Source organism: Mesoplodon mirus (assembly GCF_964341445.2).
Source record: "Mesoplodon mirus genome assembly, chromosome: 18".
NCBI classification, from domain to species: domain Eukaryota; kingdom Metazoa; phylum Chordata; class Mammalia; order Artiodactyla; family Ziphiidae; genus Mesoplodon; species Mesoplodon mirus.
Window position 1 is genome coordinate 4,720,544 of NC_138994.1, and position 17,937 is coordinate 4,738,480.

The following is a 17,937-nucleotide window of genomic DNA, read 5'->3' on the forward strand; positions in this document are numbered from 1 at the left end:
CTGGATCATGGTACAGGGACTTCCCCTTCTCCAACAGCATGATGGAGCTCCTGGGCTCCACATCCAGCTGGTTTGGTTTGCTAAAGCTCTTGTCAAGTGCAGAGGCTGCTCAGAGCTTGAAGTGAGAGCAAAGGAGCTTTCATCAGATACATCACAGGCTTAAACTGCCCTAGGGACCTTTCCTATCTGTTGGATCACAGACGAAGGATCTGTACATGGTGCCCAGTGAAACCCAAGTCTTCCCAGTGCTAGATGAAAGAGCTCTCGACTTGGGTTATTTATCTGGGGTCTGCGATCCTTTGCCATCCCCTGGACCATATTGACTGTTGGGGCAAACCATGATTAGGTCTGTGACCACGCTTTTTCTAATCATTCTTTATTTATCATTCTTATTTTCAAATCTGTTAGCAGTTACCTCCCGGCAGTATCCCCCCAGCATCCTGAAGCCAGTGGAGCTTAGAGAGAGGATGCTAGTGGAGGGAAAAGGAGAAAGTACAAGACTTGATACTGCAGCAGAGTTCCGGGGTAGATGCTGACCCCAGTTACTGAACTTGGACTGTGAAGTCTTCCCATTTATTTTTGAAATGGGAGTTGATGCCTTTTGTACAATGTTATCAAAGCGTATCTCTTTTCCCCTCACTACTCAAACATAGAGCATTGAACTGAGCATCACACGTAAAAGCCAAACCCCAGCTTTTCACTGGGGCCACTGTCTTCCTCCCGTATGACCTGCCCCTCATATTCCCCAGCATTTGGACTGTGTCACGTGGGTATTGACTGTATTTTCATTTTCTTGGCCTCCTGGAAAAAGGCTTGGGGCTAGATCTAGTCAGATGGATTTTCTTCTTCAGAGCATGTTGATGACACAGTACCTATTTAAATGTCTTTGCCTTATACCTTATTTGGTCCCTGTGTTAATAACAGATTTATTATCATGTATATTTACTATTGATGAATGGGAATGTGAGCCTCATAGTTATTGATCTATTTTGTATGCTGTAAAAAGCTTGTAATATAGGTTTGAGGTGGGCTGGCTACAAGAGCACTAAAACTTCTCACCTTTTAAACTGCTCTTTTTATCTGCTTGTGGGAATGTCATCTCTTCAGCGGAAGATTGGGTGGTCTCATGTTGAGGCTGTTGCCCAGTCCCATTAACCCCCTTATCCCTTTCCAGAAGGAAGAGACATTGCCCAACTAGGCATCAGGAAGCTGTGTTAAAAGCCCTTGTGTGGGTTTGGTTTTATGATGTTTTTCTCGGGTGGGAAAAACTTCATAGTTGTTTCTTACCGCCCCTTCTGGGAAGCAGGCCAGTGGTCTGCAGGTTTTTAAATGAGCTAGATGCCCCTCTCCCCCTCTCCTCTGGTCCCCAGACCTGGATCGTAGCACTGTGGTGCTCCAGGTGTGGTTTGCTCTATCGTGGGTGTTTCCTCCAGCTGCAGAGGCCCAGCGTTTTCCCAGCTGGGCCTGCAGCGTGAGAGCACTTAGGGGCTATCCCACCCAACGGACATGAGGCTCCTGTCTCCAGAAATTCATCCCAGCCCTCCGAACTGGCAAAGGCAAGGAGACTATCCACTGACCATTGCCCTGGGGGCATCCCCTCACCCCATAGCTTCCCCTCTTGAAACCTAAATTTACCTCCAGGGAGAGGTGAGATAAAATTGTAAATAGACTTGCTACAGAGCAACTCAGGGTTGGGGTGTGTTTTAATTCTCCTGATCACTTGAAATAATCTGTAGGCTGAGTGCTTATGGGAGTGGGGGTGAAGTGTGACTCCAGGGTCCTTCCCTTCTGCAAAGCTCTGGGGGTGGAGTAGCGGGCATCTGAGGCCCTTTGATGGCACTACACTGAGCTGTCTGTTCTTCTGGAAACCCAACCTACAATCTACTGCAAATCAGATTCCTCACATTCCAGTTGTAGTCTTTCTTTCCCTGTTGAATCTCAGTCCCTGGCTGTACGTGGTCAAGGTGGCTTTCTGTGAGCCACCCTAATTTAGGGAATGGGAGGCACTACAACTCTGCCTTCAAGACTCGTCTCTTAAAAGCAAAATGAAGCAAAACTACAACCACCTTCAAAATACATACAAAGAAAAAAGGATAATTTTAACCGAAGGGTTTGATTCCATTCAACTCCACATTCATTGTGCCTTTACTTGTGTTAGATTTCTGTGCTTTCTTCCTCTCTCCCTCTTTGAAGCAATTAAAATCTTCCTTGATAACTGCTGTTTCCTTCTTTCTACTCTCGTCTGACAACTTAGTGGGTTCCCTCTCTAATTGTCTTAAATCTCATTCCACTGGTGGCAGAGGGGCCGAGCCTTCTTTTCTCACGTCTAACCCTTGTCCTTGTCCACGGCGACCAGCATGGGAGCCATCGTCAACACTGAATAAAAGACTAGAGTGACATGTGTGAAGAGTGTATGTATGTATGTGTGCGTCCATCTTTGCGTGTGGATTGGTTTCTTTTCTTCTAAAAAATAATTTATTGTATGATTTATTTTGGAGTTGTTTCTGATTACAGTGCTCCCTCTCCCAATTAGCATTGATTTCTTTACCCCCTTCTACAGTGTATAATCCGGTCTCAGGTTGGATTCTTTGGTACATTTCTTTCTTCTGGATGCCGTGCGGTTTAATTAAACCTTGCTTAAAAACAAAAGCAAAAAACCTGAAAACTGTGTAGTCTTGTCTGGAACACCACCACAGGTGGTGGCAGAGAGGGGAGAAAATCTGTTGCCTCCGGTTAGGGTAGTGGTTTGACTCCAGATCCCCTGAGAAAGTAGAAATACTAACTTGGGCAGAAGCATCTGCAGCTTCCTGAGAGTTTTCTCTCCTCCCCTCCTGCTGTGTTTTGAAAATCACAGTTCCAGTTAGCCAGGCTGACTGGGTGATTCTGATAGAGTTGGTCATTATTTATATTTGCCACCTAACTCCCCTTTGCCCATGATTCCAGGGAACTCAGGAGACCCCCTGGCCTTGTGTCCTTTCCTTATATCCCTAGTGCGTCTTTCCACCTGTGTGTGTGGTAGATTCTCACACTGCAGTGTGAAGAAAAGGTGAGGTCAGAACACACAGACTGTGTCTGTTTTTATGTGGGTGTTGCCTTTTTTTCCTCACTGCTTAAGTTGCAATCTTAGCTGGCTTTCTTGAACTTTGACTATAGATGTCAGAATTGAACCAGACACTCTCTGCTTACCGTGGTCAGCTGACATAATCACCACTAAGATTTAATGAGCTTAACCTACACTTTCATCAGTAGCAAAGGTCTTGCAATTATTTCCCGTACTGGTTCATAATAGGTGTGTGTATGAGTCACTCTCACACAGTTTGATATAAAAACCTATGAGGGTGCGGGAGCGAGGGGAAAAAAGGGCCTCCTTTCATTTTCATCCATATTTGCCAGGTTGGCTGAATTCCTGATTCTTTGACCCATCATTGTTATTAATATGATTAATAAACTACCTATTTATTGATTTAATTGTTCCTCATGTGACTTTGAATAGCCCTCAAATAGAGCTTGCCTAAATGACCCTCAACTTCCTAACCCTGTAAGCTTTCTCTGTCCTGTTGGGATGGTATTGCTAGTCTGTGTTTGTGTGCACGTGCCCGACAACGCACACAAGCACGCGCACAGACACACATAAGGATGCCGGACAGGTTCTTCCTGTGTCATTTCGTTCCTTCCCCCATGACACCGTGTATGGATTAGCAAGTGATAAGGACACTAGTTTGCCCACTTTAATTATTACCAAGACATAGCCACTTATGGTGAATGTGCCTCTTAAGTATTTTCTGGCCCAGCCCAGCCACTAACTGCAACTTACTGCAAGGAAGCTACCTGTCTCTGACTTGCTATTACTCTGCAGACAGAGGTAAGAGAACTAAAATGTCAACCTCTGGATCCTAACCACCCCAGAGGATAACTATGGGGAAATGCTTCGTCTTCGACATCACTGGAGCCCAGTCTGGATTGTTTTTACACATAATTGAATTCATTCTCCACTCCTAGGTTTAGGGCTGTGAGATTTAAAGGACTGTATGCTGTCTGACCACAAAAAATGTTCAAGCAAAAGATGGATATCCTCTTGGCAGGAATGTCCTTTCCATTCATTCAGCAAGCATTGATTGCATATTTTACTCTGTGCCAGGCACCGACAATATGAAGACGAATAGGACATGGTCTTTGCCTCCAAGGAGCTCAGAGTCTAGCAGAAGACTTCAGGACAGCCACCAAGGGAAACCTTTGCGGGGCATTAAAGGCTTTATGGTGATTAGCCAGGGCAGGAGGATGGTGACTGGCATTCCAGACATAGGAAACAGCAAGGACAAGGCACAGAAGCGAGAAACAGTATGATGGTATGCTCATCATGTTACTGGAGTAGTGAAAAGAGAAAACTTCAATTAGGTAACCTTTTAGAGAACTTTCAATCTAGACATTCTGTGATTCTCTGCCTGCTTCCACAATAGTCACTTATTCTTGTAGGCTTTTCTTGGACCGGTGCTATATTTCCTGGTGAATGCTTTCGTAGGCTCCAATATGCACGTTAAGTACTCATGGCCTCCTCTGCCCCCTGTGTCCCACTGTAACTGAGGTAGTTGTTCACCACCATCCCTTAAAAGGTGGCTGGGCACCTGTTACCATTTCTGGTTATGAAGGACAAGTTTTAGGTGCCCAGGTTATAAAAGTAAATATGAAGAGTGAAAGTTGCTTCTTTCTAGGTTCTGTTCCCCTGTTAAGAGATCAGAAATACCAGCTGGTAAAAAAGTCTCCATTCTGTGGTAACACTTCCTCCATTCGTGGCAGCCTACGCTCTTCACTCTTGTAGTTTTCAGCTCCTAGAAAGCCTTCCCCAGATGTGCTCCTTCGCCATCTCTCCCTCTAAAACCTGCATCTGTCTGTTCCCCCTCGGTATGTTTAAGTGGTCAGGAGTTTGATCTCCTGTCAGACCCCCTGAGTTTGAATTCCAGTTCTTCCACTTACGAGTTGTGTGACCTTGGGCAGATTTACTCAACCTCTCTATTTCAGTCTTCTCATTTGTGAAATGGAAATAATTCCAACTTCATGGGGGTGCCTGTGGGAATTAATAAGGTGATATAGGTAAAATACCAGAGCTCCGTGCCTGGCGCACACACAAGCACTCAATATTGGCTTTTATCTCCTGTATGAATGAACTACAATTAAGTTGATGGTAATATTGTTTCCCTATTTCTCGGCTTGCTCTATTTCATTTGATATTGAAGGATGACAGATACATGCCTACCATCACCTAGAATTGGGTTTGGGTTTTTAGTGGAACCTGGGTTATTAGCATTGGAAGCTGGCCTGTAAATTACTGCTCTAATTTGTATTTTTGATTAAAAGCTCAGATGGCCACTCCATCTGTAGTGGTCTTCTCTGGCCCTGAAATCCTTGTATTTAGCCATAAAAAAATATTTTAAAATTAAGGGGCCATAAGTCTCTCCACTCCCCACATTGTGTGGATTAATGGGATTAATGATAGGAAGGTGCACAGAATATCGTATTCTTATCTTTAACAAAATAAAAGCAAAGGCCTGGCCCTTTTTCTCACCCTTGAAACACAAATCAGGGAGATACTGTGATGAAGTGCAGTGTATTTATGTATGTATGTAGAACTTTACAAAGAAACATTGCTTTTGGTGTCAGGAAATGGTCCTAGGCCCTTCGAGGCCACCAAAATTCTGTGACCTCTAACTAACCCTCGGCACCTTTGCTTTGTGTCTTGCAGTGTTGAGCATTAGATATGTAAAGCGCCTACCTAGAACCGCCCAAATAATGGTAGGTGTTATGTAGTAGCTCTCTGAAAATCTAGCCCATTAGGGTAAGGAAAAAATGGGTACGTGCAGCAGTGAGAAGGGGTATTGAAGGAAGGGCGTGGGAATACAGTCGCGAGCGGCAAAGACTACAGCTCCCGCCGGGCCTCACTCAGTCGGCCCCGGCGCAAGCGCGCGTCTTTCCGCCGAGGCCCCGGATGTAGACTGCCCCTACGGCTCGGTGGGCGTGGCCTCACGGTGGCGCTGAGACCTGAGGCTCTCTTATTGGTTGTGCGCCTTCCCGCTTGATTGGTTGTGAAGGAGGGGGCTGGGGCCAAGGCGTGCGGCGCTCTGGCGACAGCCAATCAGAAACGTGGCCGGGCTTTGGCGGGAGGCGGGAAAGCTGCGGCTGTGCAGATTTGGCGCGAGCGAGTCTGGGCTTTCCGGCTGACGGTGTGGGTTTTGTGCAGGATCCTGTCGTGGGCAGTCCCTTTAGTCTTCTGCGGGAGACGTGAGAAGGCGCCGGCACTGAGGTGACGCAGCACTGTGAAGTGGAAAGGAGAAGAGGCCCGGGTCCTGGGGGGCGGCGGATTTGGGTGAGGGGCTAGGGCGAGGACCGCGGGTTCCGTAAGAGGAGGAGAGCTCAGACCGCGGGAGGGTGAGAAGGTCGCGGTAGGGAAGGGAGACGTGCGCCCTCGGAGTGCTCTGGCAGTTGTGCTGAGTGCGGCAGGAGGGAGACGTTCTCCGAACATCTGGGGCTATGTGGGGCCGAGAGTTGGGTAGAGCGGGGATTGAGTGCGGAGTGAGGGCTTGGGGAAGCCTGTAAATGTGGGAGGCTGCTGGGCTAAGCTGGTGTTAACGATGTACCCCGTGCCTGGAGCCAGGGGAGTAGAAGTACTATGGACGCCAATTAAGATCAACTTGTTATTGCACGTCTCGAGTGGTTCAAAATTTGGGCTCTGGAGCCAGAATGCCTGGTCTTATATCCTGCTTTGCTGTGACGTTGGGCCTCTCTGCCTCTTTTTTTTATCAGTAAGATAAGGATAATAGTACCTACCTCTAAGGTGGTTGTAAAACTTAAAGGAGTTAATACCTAAAATGTTTATGACAGCCTTTTACGCGTAGTAGGTGGTGTTCGCTATTGTTGCATAGATTCGGATATGAAGCAGAATTAAATGCTAAAATAGTGGTACAACATAATCTACTTATGAAATGAACTTCGATCTTCTGTATAAGTTACATGTTATTTGTTTTTTCTTCACTTTTACATATTGACTGGCTGTCCTGTTCTCTTTTTTGTACACAGCTGTGTTGCCATCATGCCTCAAACCCGCTCCCAGTCACAGGCTGCGATCAGTTTTCCAAAAAAGAAACAGCCTCGGACATTGGACAGATCTAAAAGCTCCAGTGACACCAAACTAGACCTGACAAAAGTCCAGGCCATACGCCGTTCTCCTCGTGCAAACATTCTGCCTCTTAGCCCCAGAAAACGTCTGGGTAAGCTAGCCATTAGAGTACAACGTTTTGACCGGTAGCTCTCGACCTCTCTTTCTCAATAATAAGATGCCTTTGAAACAGCTTTCTGAGTTCAGTTAAGACCACTCAGTTCCCTTTGGTTATTTTCAGAATGGTTGCTACGTACTTACTGAACTTCAGAGTTAAGCTACTTATTGAGATCACTTTCTGAACTACCTAATAGGTCTTATCTTCAGTTCCTTAGTACGGAACTTGGTTCTGTCAGTGTTTTAAACGACCTTGCAGTTAGTTATATAGTAGTTTGAAACTTGCCTCGTTAGTTGTGAAATTAGTAAAAACAGGTGACAATTCTTGTTTTAGAACAGTGGTTGGTAATCCTTTCTTTTTCTTTCCTTTTTTTTTAAAATTATTTTTTGTTTGTTTTTTTCCTTTCTTGTTTTAAATCATCTGTTTTTAATGAGGGGTGATTTGGTAGGATCTGGAGACATTTTTAGTTGTCATAACTGAGGGGGTGATACTGACATAGTGAATAAAGGCTGGGAATGCTGCTCAATATTCTGCAGTGCACAGGACAGTCCCCCACAATGAAAAATCACTTGGTCCAAGATATCAATGGTGCCAAGGTTGGGAAACCCTGTTTTAGAGCAATCCTAGAATTTCACCCCATTAAAAATAGTAAGACTCAGTGGTGCCATCTGGTGGCCACTATTTGCTTCTGGATGAGAGGCATTTTATTTTGGTGGTTCTGACCATGATAGAAATTCATCCCCCTTTTGCGGGGGGGAGCGGTGCAGAGATCTTTCCAAGTCCTTTTACTATCCACTGCTATGAATGACCACATTTTGATTTTAATGTTTCAGGTGACGACAACCTGTGTAACACTCCCCGTTTACCTCCCTGTTCTCCACCAAAGCAAAGCAAGAAAGAAAATGGTCCCCCTCACTCACGTACATCCAAGGGGCGCAGATTGGTATTTGACAATCAGCTGACAACTGAATCTCCTAGCAAAAGAGAACAAGCCAGAGTTCACCAAAACAAAATACGTTCCTCAGTTCCAAAAGGTCAAGACATCGCAACAAATTCTGAGCAGAGATGTTCACTGGAGAAAGAATCTGCATGTCTGAGACTTCTCAAGCAAGAAGGTTGGTTCTTACATGGCAGCTGTTAGTGCAGCCTCGTAAACAAGGCTGGTGGTTCCAACTGAAACCTGGTGGGTCTTCTCAGTCACCTCTGTTGTGTCTAATTGTCCTTTCATGTCTGGCACAGGCACTTGCTACCAGCAAGCAAAGCAGGTCCTGACTACAGCTGTCCCAGATCAGCTGCCTGCCAGGGAAAAGGAGATGGATGTGATCAGGAATTTCCTGAGGGAGCACATCTGTGGGAAGAAAGCTGGAAGTCTTTATCTTTCTGGTGCTCCTGGAACTGGAAAAACTGCCTGCTTAAGCCGAATTCTGCAAGACCTCAAGGTACATTGAGAGTCTGAATTGTGATGCTCTTGCCAAAATGACACTTGGTTATCAGGGGTTAAGAAAAAGTAGGAGTGCTTAGGGGACTGCAGTTTTCCCCAAAATAAGACATTTTTAATTTCACTGTCTAAATCTTTCCAAATGAAAGTGGACCTTATTCTCTTGTATGCTGTTAACTCTTCAAAGACACTTCAGGTTCCACCAAACCTTTATCTGAGGCCAAAATAACTCGCATGTTTGCATTTTTCTAGAAGGAACTGAAAAGCTTTAAAACTATCATGCTGAATTGCATGTCCTTGAGGAGTGCCCAGGCTGTATTCCCAGCCATTGCTCAGGAGATTTGTCAGGAAGAAGTATCCAGGCCAGCTGGGAAGGACATAATGAGGAAACTGGAAAACCATATGACTGCGGAGAAGGGCCCCATGATGTAAGCACTGCTCTGCTGCATGTTGCTCTGTGAAAATCTTCAGGATCCATTGCCCACAAACTCACATTCTTGTCTCTTGAATTTATCCGTTTGCTCATAAAAAGAACATTTCCTGTATTTTCTCTCTGAGGGGTAGTTACATAAGCTTAAAGGGAGAGAAAAAAGAAAAAACAAAAACCTTCTAATTTTAAATTGGGGGAAAATGTTTTTAAACTAATTACTTGAAAAACCTGTATTTTACTTTCTGGTGATGATGGGGGTATCATCATAACAGTGACTGGAGGTGGGACAGATTATGATCTTCAAACTGGTCTTCGCTGTAGGAATGTGACCTAGCATCAGCCCAGATCAGACAGATTGGAGAGTTAAGGTGAACGTGGATACTAATTGTTTCTCTTTTTTTGTAGTGTGTTGGTGTTGGACGAGATGGATCAGCTGGACAGCAGAGGGCAGGATGTATTGTACACACTGTTTGAATGGCCATGGCTAAGCAATTCTCAGTTGGTGCTCATTGGTTAGTGCTCTGTTGTTGATGTTACATGGTGGTTCTAAAGACCTCTTTTTAATCTCTTCAGTTTATTCATCACATATTTTGTTTTGTTTTGTTTTTTAGCTGTGCCATGCAGCTTGCGGGATCTTAGTTCCCCGACCAGGGATTTAACCTGGGCCCCAGCAGTGAAAATGCTGAGTCCTAACCACTGGACCACCAGGGAATTCCCTTATCAACTATTATTTGATCTTACACTAGCTTTCTGCTTTCTTACCAAAATAAGAAAGTTACTATAAAATAATAGGAACCTTAATCTAAGTCAAATCAAGTTTGTTAACTCTGGATAGAAATGACATAACGCTGCATTTCAGAGACAATTGATTTTGGGAGTATCTGATCCTGCTTATAATTGAGCAATTCTAAACCTAACTTGAAAAGAGCATTCTTCGATGATTGTACACATCTTATCTAATGGGTATTGAGGGTGGGGGGTGGGGGAAAGTACGAAGCAACAGTTGGAATGCTGGATTATAACTGGAAATTTTATTCAGTTTTTTGGTGGGTGTTTTTTTAATATTTATTTATTTGGCTGCGCTGGGTCTTAGTTGCAGTGTGCGGGATCTAGTTCCCTGACCAAGGATTGAACCCGGGCCCCCTGCATTGGGAGCGTGGAGTCTTAACCACTGGACCACCAGGGAAGTCCCTTATTCGGCTTTCAGAGGGTTTAGTTTTCCTTTTACGATGATTTGACCAATGATGCTTAGTGTTATTTATCTTCTCCTCAGGTATTGCTAATACCCTGGATCTCACATACAGAATTCTGCCAAGGCTTCAAGCTAGAGAAAAATGTAAGCCACGGCTCTTGAACTTCCCACCTTATACCAAAAGTCAGATAGCCACTATCCTGCAGGATCGACTTAATCAGGTGAGTGCCAAGCATTGTACCAAGCTGAGTGTTCCTTGTATCACCTGTGAAGATGGTTCAAAAATATTTTGCTTTGATTGCATTACTAAACAGGGAGTTCCTATAGCCCATTCATTTTTATATGAATTTCTACTCTTGGCTCCATTTTAGATGCCTTAGTGTTGGAGTAAAAAGAGTTAGAGGAGTCACCCAAATGCTTCTCTAATGGCCTTTTAAAATAGGACCTATGGGGACTTCCCTGGTGGCGCAGTGGTTAAGAATCCACCTGCCAATGCAGGGAACACGGGTTCGAGCCCTGGTCTGGGAAGATCCCACATGCCGCGGAGCAACTAAGCCCGAGCGCCACAACTACTGAGCCTGTGCTCTAGAGCCCGCGAGCCACAACTACTGAGCCCACGTGCTGCAACTACTGAAGCGTGAGTGCCTAGAGCCCGTGCTCCACAACAAGAGAAGCCACCGCACTGAGAAGCCCGCCCACCGCAACGAAGAGTATCCCCCGCTCGCAGAAACTATAGAAAGCCTGCGAGCAGCAATGAAGACCCAACACAGCCCTAAATAAATAAAGAAATTTATAAAATAGGACCTATGAAAATACTTTCTCTATTGAAAATGACCAAATAGACTTTAGCTTAGTTTAGTTTTGCTAATTTAAGTTTCAATTGCTTTTTTTTCCCTTTGTGAACCTCTATCACATTCCTACAAAATGCTTAAATGTATGAAATCCCCATTTACTTCTAAGCAGAAAAGGCATCTTAGACCCTAAAGGTTGGTCAATCGAGTCTGGGACCTAAATTGCAGAGGGGAAGTCTTATAGTTCAAACTGTCATCTTCTATGTCTTGTTCAAAGGCATCTAAAGATCAGGTCCTGGACAACGCTGCCATTCAGTTCTGTGCCCGCAAAGTCTCTGCTGTTTCGGGAGATGTTCGCAAAGCGCTAGATGTTTGCAGGTGAGTTATGGCACTGTTGGCTACTTTTATTTTAAAAAAAGAAATGCTGTTAATTGTCTCATGTAACTCAAGTGAATGTGGCTTAAGAGGCTCCATTCTGCCACTTTTTACGCTCAGAAAGGAGGACTTGTTTCTCAGTGGGGAGCTCTGCATTTCCACCGTGTTAATGTCTGAAACATTATCAGTCCATTACCTACAGAGGGAGAAACAAATGAGATGTTGCTGGCACTCCCTGTGGTGATTATAGATTGGTTAATTACATTTGTATTAAAAAAGACTCCAGTTTACTTTTCCATTAGCTGGTCTCAAGCAGGTTTATTTATGGACCTGAACCATCTTTGCCTTTAGACTTTTTTTCCCCTTCCTTTGCTTTTGTGAGCACCCCTTCCTCCAGTTGGTGGTCCCCCACAGTTGTACTCCAGACCTCTCTCTCCCTTCCCGTCCCCCGGCCCCTCCTGCTGGGGAAAGCCTCTGTGCTGACTGATGAAATTTCTTCCTTCCCAGTAGGGACACTTGGTCCATTAAAATGATACTTGCTGTGTTGGCCCGCTGGTCCAACTTCCCCCTACTGCGATGCAGAAGATCCAGGTCTGGCTTAGGGCTTCCTGTGGGCAAAGTACTTTGGAGAGAGCAGTGGGAGAGTAAGCTCTTCCTATTGCTAGATGGTGTGATCCTGGATTTGAAAGTTTCCCCTAGTCAGCAAACTACTTGGGTAATATGAACAAGAGTCAAGTAGGCCAGTGTGGTTTTAGCCTACACATATCCTGTGTATAGATAACTGAGGACTCTCCTCTTAGGTCTGGTGTGTATGGGTGGTACTGGCTCTCTTAGTCAAGCACCCACACTGCGTGTCCTCTCTCCCATCCATGACGGGTTTTCCCTGTCCAAAATGTTATCATTGGCTCAGTGTACGATGACTTACTCGGCCTCTGAAATAGGAAACCATGTAGTGTTGAAGTTTCTCAGATTCCCTGGTCCATGAATTATTTCAAGGCAATTAAGTCCCCTGGAGCTGAGACATAACCCAGTTTTGTCTGGGGGCTTTAAAATTATAAAACATGTTGCTTTTTGTTAATGTGCCTGTTTTTGAGCTTGGTGGTTTGGTGTGGTGTTTGGTTTGGCTCAGCCTAAATTAATTTTAGAAATATTTTTTTTTTACAGGAGAGCTATTGAAATTGTAGAGTCGGATGTCAAAAGCCAGACTATCCTCAAACCACTGTCTGAATGTGAGTAGTTTATCTCCTTTTTGTCTTCCTTTATAATTGGAAGCTTAACTTCTCTGAGGAAAGAGATAGAGAGCTGAAATGAGCATAGTTAAATCCACACTCACCCATTTGTGTACGGGTGTCGTGTTTTTCATCAGTTTCATCCACTTTATTTCCATCTTGCCTGCCAGTGCTATACTCCATGTGTTACTGGAAATGAGTTCTCCAGGGTGTTACATGAATGGTTGGGACAGAGTCAGTTTTCTTTCCAAGCTCTAGGAATGAAAACTAGACAGTAAGGTTGGATCAGCTTCTCTCTGGGTACTTACGTTGAGTGCACTTTAGGTCTCAACATAGGTGAAAGCAAAGCCTGGGAAGTAAGAGAGTCAGACGGGAAAGAATTGAGTTCAGCTTGAGATATCGCAAGCCTTTAAACAAGTCTAGGAGGGTGGAGGTACAAAGATAGTATTGCTACAGTAAACTGCAGCCTTTTACAAAAATGACAAAATTAATTTTCCTTTCCCTCAGCCTTGTTCTCTTAGCTATGGCAGATGTAAAATGGCCATGAACTACATATGTTGTGTTTAATATCCACTCTTAATCTTTAGAAACAGGACAGTCTGATTTGATTGTTTCTTCCTTCACTCCTGCACTGGTTGAGTGTTACTAAAATCTTTTCTAGCACCATAGTTCCACAGAAAACTCTTTTTTTCATCAACTTGTTGAAAGAAAATTAATAAAAATATTTCAGAATTAGCCAGACTTAGTGCTTAGACTGATAGCAGGTAATATTTGCCAATGCATAGACTAGATACTGGTTTCTCTTCAACTTTTCACACTATTTCCTTTTTTCCCTTACCACTAACATTTAGGCTTGTCGGTGGACCCTGTGAGCGCCGCCCACGCACATACAACTAAAAGGGGTTGTGAATTCCTGTCATAAATTATTAATCTAATTCCTGTCTTTTGACCTCTGTAGGTGTGGTTAGCTTTTAATGGCTCTAGAAAGCTATAGGGAGACTGACTTGAAATAAATATAAGACACTTTCCATAAATAGCACTAACTGGGCCTCTTTGACACAGTGTGGGCACCCCAGTGTTGAAGGTACTCAGACACAAGCTGGATAGGTGACCACTTTTTTTTTTTTTTTTTTGCGGTACGCAGGCCTCTCACTGTTGTGGCCTCTCCCATTGCGGAGCACAGGCTCCGGACGCGCAGGCCCGGTGGCCATGGCTCACGGGCCCAGCTGCTCCGCAGCATGTGGGATCTTCCCGGACCGGGGCATGAACCCACGTCCCCTGCATCAGCAGGCGGACTCTCAACCACTGCGCCACCAGGGAAGCCCGGTGACCACTTTTTGGGATTGTTTTGAAGAGACTCAGCTTTTGGTAGGGAGTGAGACTAGACTTCTAAATTCCTCTCAACTTTAAGATTCTGCTTGTTTGATCGCTGATCTCCAGTTTCTCCATGACGATTAGTCCTCGGTAGCATCCCATTTGTGATCATGAAATAGAAGCAAACTCTTGTGAGACAACTGACTTGGTCTCAGGAAGTAACTTTAGGCAAAGGTTGTTACAGAGCAAATTGCTCCTCTGTCTTGCAATTCCTGCGTCCAAACAATGAGGCCACAATCCTCCGAAGCTTGTTGGCAGTTTCCCAACCTCCAGACTCTGAGATGGTGCTATCTGCTAAGATATCCAGTGACATTTTCTCAAGTGTTGCTCTCCTGGAGATCAGCTTGGGCAAATGAACCCAACCTCAAAGGTCATTTGGGGAGGCTATCTAGAGGACTTAGGTAGGATTGTCCACGTTTAGCCACTCTTTTTTTTTTTTTTTTTGATGTGGACCATTTTTAAAGTCTTTATTGAATTTGTTACAGTATTGCTTCTGTTTTATGTTTTGGTTTTTTGGCCGTGAGGCATGTGGGATCTTAGTTCCCCAACCAGGGATTGAACACGCACCCCCTGTATTGGAAGGTGAAGGCTTAACCACTGGACCACCAGGGAAGTCCCCTAGCCACTCATTTGATTTGAAATATTAGGTTAATTTTTTGAGCCTTTAAAAATGACCAGGGACTTCCCTGGTGGCACAGTGGTTAAGCATCTGCCTGCCAATGCAGGGGACACGGGTTCGCGCCCTGGTCCGGGAAGGATCCCACATGCCGCGGAGCAACTAAGCCCATGTGCCACAACTACTGAGCCTGTGCTCTAGAGCCCGCGAGCCACAACTATGGAAACCCGTGTGCCTAGAGCCCGTGCTCTGCAACAAGAGAAGCCACCATAATGAGAGACGCCCGCACCACAATGAAGAGTAGCCCCCGCTCACCGCAACGCGAAAAATCCTGCACGCAGCAACAAAGACCCAATGCAGCCAAAAATAAATAAATGAATTAAAAAAAAAAAAGACCAGGCCCAGCCATCTTTGTTTCAAGGTTCTATCCTTCTTTGCCTTTGAGATATTAGGAACCTTCCAAGGCTGAGTACATTGGTTCTCTGTCTGGTCCTTATTCTTTCATGAGGTGGATTTTGTCGCTCTGACATTAAATTGCACTCTACAGGATAAAATAGCTCACCGTTCTGCCCAGAAAAAGGATAACTCTACTTTCCAAGTCATGTCACACTTTGGCATCTTTCTAAGGATCACATTTTGTCTCATCCTTTGGCTTCCAGTTACAGAATTGGAACTTCTGCTTTGCTCTTGAATTTCCTTCTGCTAAAACTTAATATCATCTGTCTCAATACCCACAATATTTTAAAAATCTAATTAAGCTTGATTTATTTACTTTATAGGTAAATCACCCTCTGAGTCACTGGTTCCCAAGCGGGTTGGTGTTGTTCACATATCACAAGTCATTTCAGAAGTTGATGGAAACAGAATGACTTTGAGCCAAGAAGGAGCACAAGATTCCTTCCCTCTTCAGCAGAAGATCTTGGTCTGCTCTTTGCTGCTCTTGACCAGGCAGTTGAAAATCAAAGAGGTCACTCTGGGGAAGGTTAGTTGGGAATCTCAGCAGATGGAGCTGGGGTGGAGATGAGAATCTGCTTTGCAGAGCAGATATTTTCCAAAAGGCCTATCACGCTCCAGCTGATGTGAATTAAAAATGGATTTTAACAGTAAGAATAAGTACTGGTATCATGTAAAAGGCAGCTGACTTTATTTCCCTTGGGTTGTGGTTGAGACTTCACCATTAATCTTCTCCGCTTTATTTCTGCCTCTCCCTATGAAATATATAAAGCCCCTTTCTTGCATTACAGTATAGATAGGTTTTTGGCAGTATCTCCAAAATGCCTTTTCAAGGATTTCATTGAAAAGGGAGAGAATTAGGGTATTCAGATAACTATTTTGCAAACCCAGATTCACATTCTTTTAAAAGATTACAGGGTTACAAGAGATATGACTTTTAAGCAACATTTGTTCTCCCTTGTTTCCTCTCAGTTATATGAAGCCTATAGTAACGTCTGTCGCAAACAGCAGGTGGCAGCTGTGGACCAGTCAGAGTGTTTGTCACTTTCAGGGCTCTTGGAGGCCAGAGGCATTTTCCGATTGAAGAAAAACAAGGAAATGCGCTTCACAAAGGTACAACGAACTGCTACTTTGTGACATTGCTTTTAACTGTCCTGCTTTGGCGAGCTTATGTTTTGCTAAAGTAAAGGTGTAAAAATGACCACAATTAGATAAACAATTTTTTTGTTAGGTAGGGTTTAAGGTGTGTGAAGATAGGGCTGTAGTATGAATGAGATTTTTTTTTTTTTCGGGCTATTGCAAAAGCAGTGTTTAACTTGTTGCCTCTTGTGAGAAAAGTTTAACATGGTAGAATTTTGTGTAATAAAAACTGCTTTTGTGAGTTCTCCACCATGAAAAGTCCTTTTCTGTCCTTTGCAGGTGTCTCTGAAGATTGAAGAGAAGGAAATAGAGCATGCTCTGAAAGACAAAGCTTTAGTTGGAAATATCTTAGCTACTGGATTGCCTTAAATTCTTTTCTTTTATACTAATACTCCGCCTAAATGTATCTGGCTGGCATTTGGAGAGGGATGGAATCTTCACTTTATTACTTTATACACTTAGGTCTGAAAGCAAACACGACCTTTTTTACTTAAAACTGATAAAATTTAAGCTATAAATTTGTGAATATTAGCACAGAATTATATATCTTTGGGTCTTATGTTTATGCATTAAAAACTACCAAGTAGACCCTTTTTAATTACATTCACTGCCTCTACCTCTAGTGTGCCTCTAACCAACATGCTTGCAAGTATACAGACTTAGGCTGTGGGAAGTTTATATATTTATCTCTGTTTCCTCAAACATTGGTGTATTTTAAAGAATTTTTGGACTAGAGGAAGAAGAATGAAAAGGGGGATGATGCAGGAAAATAAGTCCACGTGGAGATCTGGAGGACACTTTGATCAAAGAATGTCCTTCTGTTTGGAGTATACTGTGTTCATGTTGCAGATACTTCCACGTTGTGACATTTTAAAGACTCACTGAGTGTCTTGGGCACTCCCAAGCTTGTGGAGGTGGTAAGGAGAATGTGACTACAGATTGTGAATATATTTATTTTCAAGTTGCATTCTTTGTCTTCTTAAGCAATCACATTTCAGGAGAGCTCAAACTTTCAGAAGGCAATGTGAAAATTGTGAAAATCCTCCCCAAACTGTCCCACTGTCCTAGCTGCCCTCAGATGAAGCCACTTGTTTCAAGATGCCTTCGTTTGGGGCTGGATTTTCAATGACACCTCATTTTCCCAGTCTCCCAGATAAATGTATCCATATGGTTACTCAAGTCTCCCCTTTTATCTGGGTTTGGTTTCCAGTGGCATTAAATGGCAATTTGTGACGGGGACACCAGAGGGCACCATTATAACACTGACTGCCTTGAAAGTGCAGGCATAGGGCTGGGGTAGTTTTGAGAGAAGGGGAAAAGAGAAACTTAAGTTTGCTTCATTTGGGAGGTTGCTGTACTTTTATAACTCGAGCAAATGCTTGGAATGCAAACCATGTGCGCTATGAATGGTCTGAGAGCCAGTGACCAAGTCTGCTGCTCCCTGAGCTCTCCTGCCTCCTCCCGCCCTTCCGACATGGCTTGGGTTTGAGAACTTGATACGTGTACAAATGATCTGTTGGCCGCTGTTTCGTTCATGCTGCCCACTGTATCCTTGCAATGTGATCTGGGCTACGGCAGGTGGTATGGGATAGAAGGGCACACAGAGAGAGCCCTCTGAAATGAACACTACCCAC

General features: G+C 44.1%; 1 protein-coding gene across 2 annotated transcripts; it reads left to right on the forward strand.

Annotated features, from left to right (window-relative positions):
- Window positions 1-6,187: 6,187 nt before the first annotated feature.
- Window positions 6,188-17,504, forward strand: CDC6 (cell division cycle 6). 2 transcript variants are annotated; one of them, XM_082604666.1, is made up of 12 exons: window positions 6,188-6,295; window positions 7,069-7,259; window positions 8,099-8,380; window positions 8,505-8,704; window positions 8,956-9,131; window positions 9,539-9,645; window positions 10,407-10,546; window positions 11,394-11,494; window positions 12,656-12,720; window positions 15,490-15,692; window positions 16,136-16,276; window positions 16,583-17,504. In XM_082604666.1, the coding sequence occupies exons 2-12, from the start codon at window positions 7,082-7,084 to the stop codon at window positions 16,670-16,672; spliced, it is 1,683 nt and encodes a 560-aa protein (XP_082460792.1). In that variant the 5' UTR covers window positions 6,188-6,295; window positions 7,069-7,081; the 3' UTR covers window positions 16,673-17,504. The 2 variants fall into 2 exon arrangements, with proteins under 2 accessions (XP_082460792.1, XP_082460791.1); XM_082604665.1 differs by having other exon boundaries at window positions 6,205-6,358; window positions 16,583-17,503.
- Window positions 17,505-17,937: the final 433 nt, after the last annotated feature.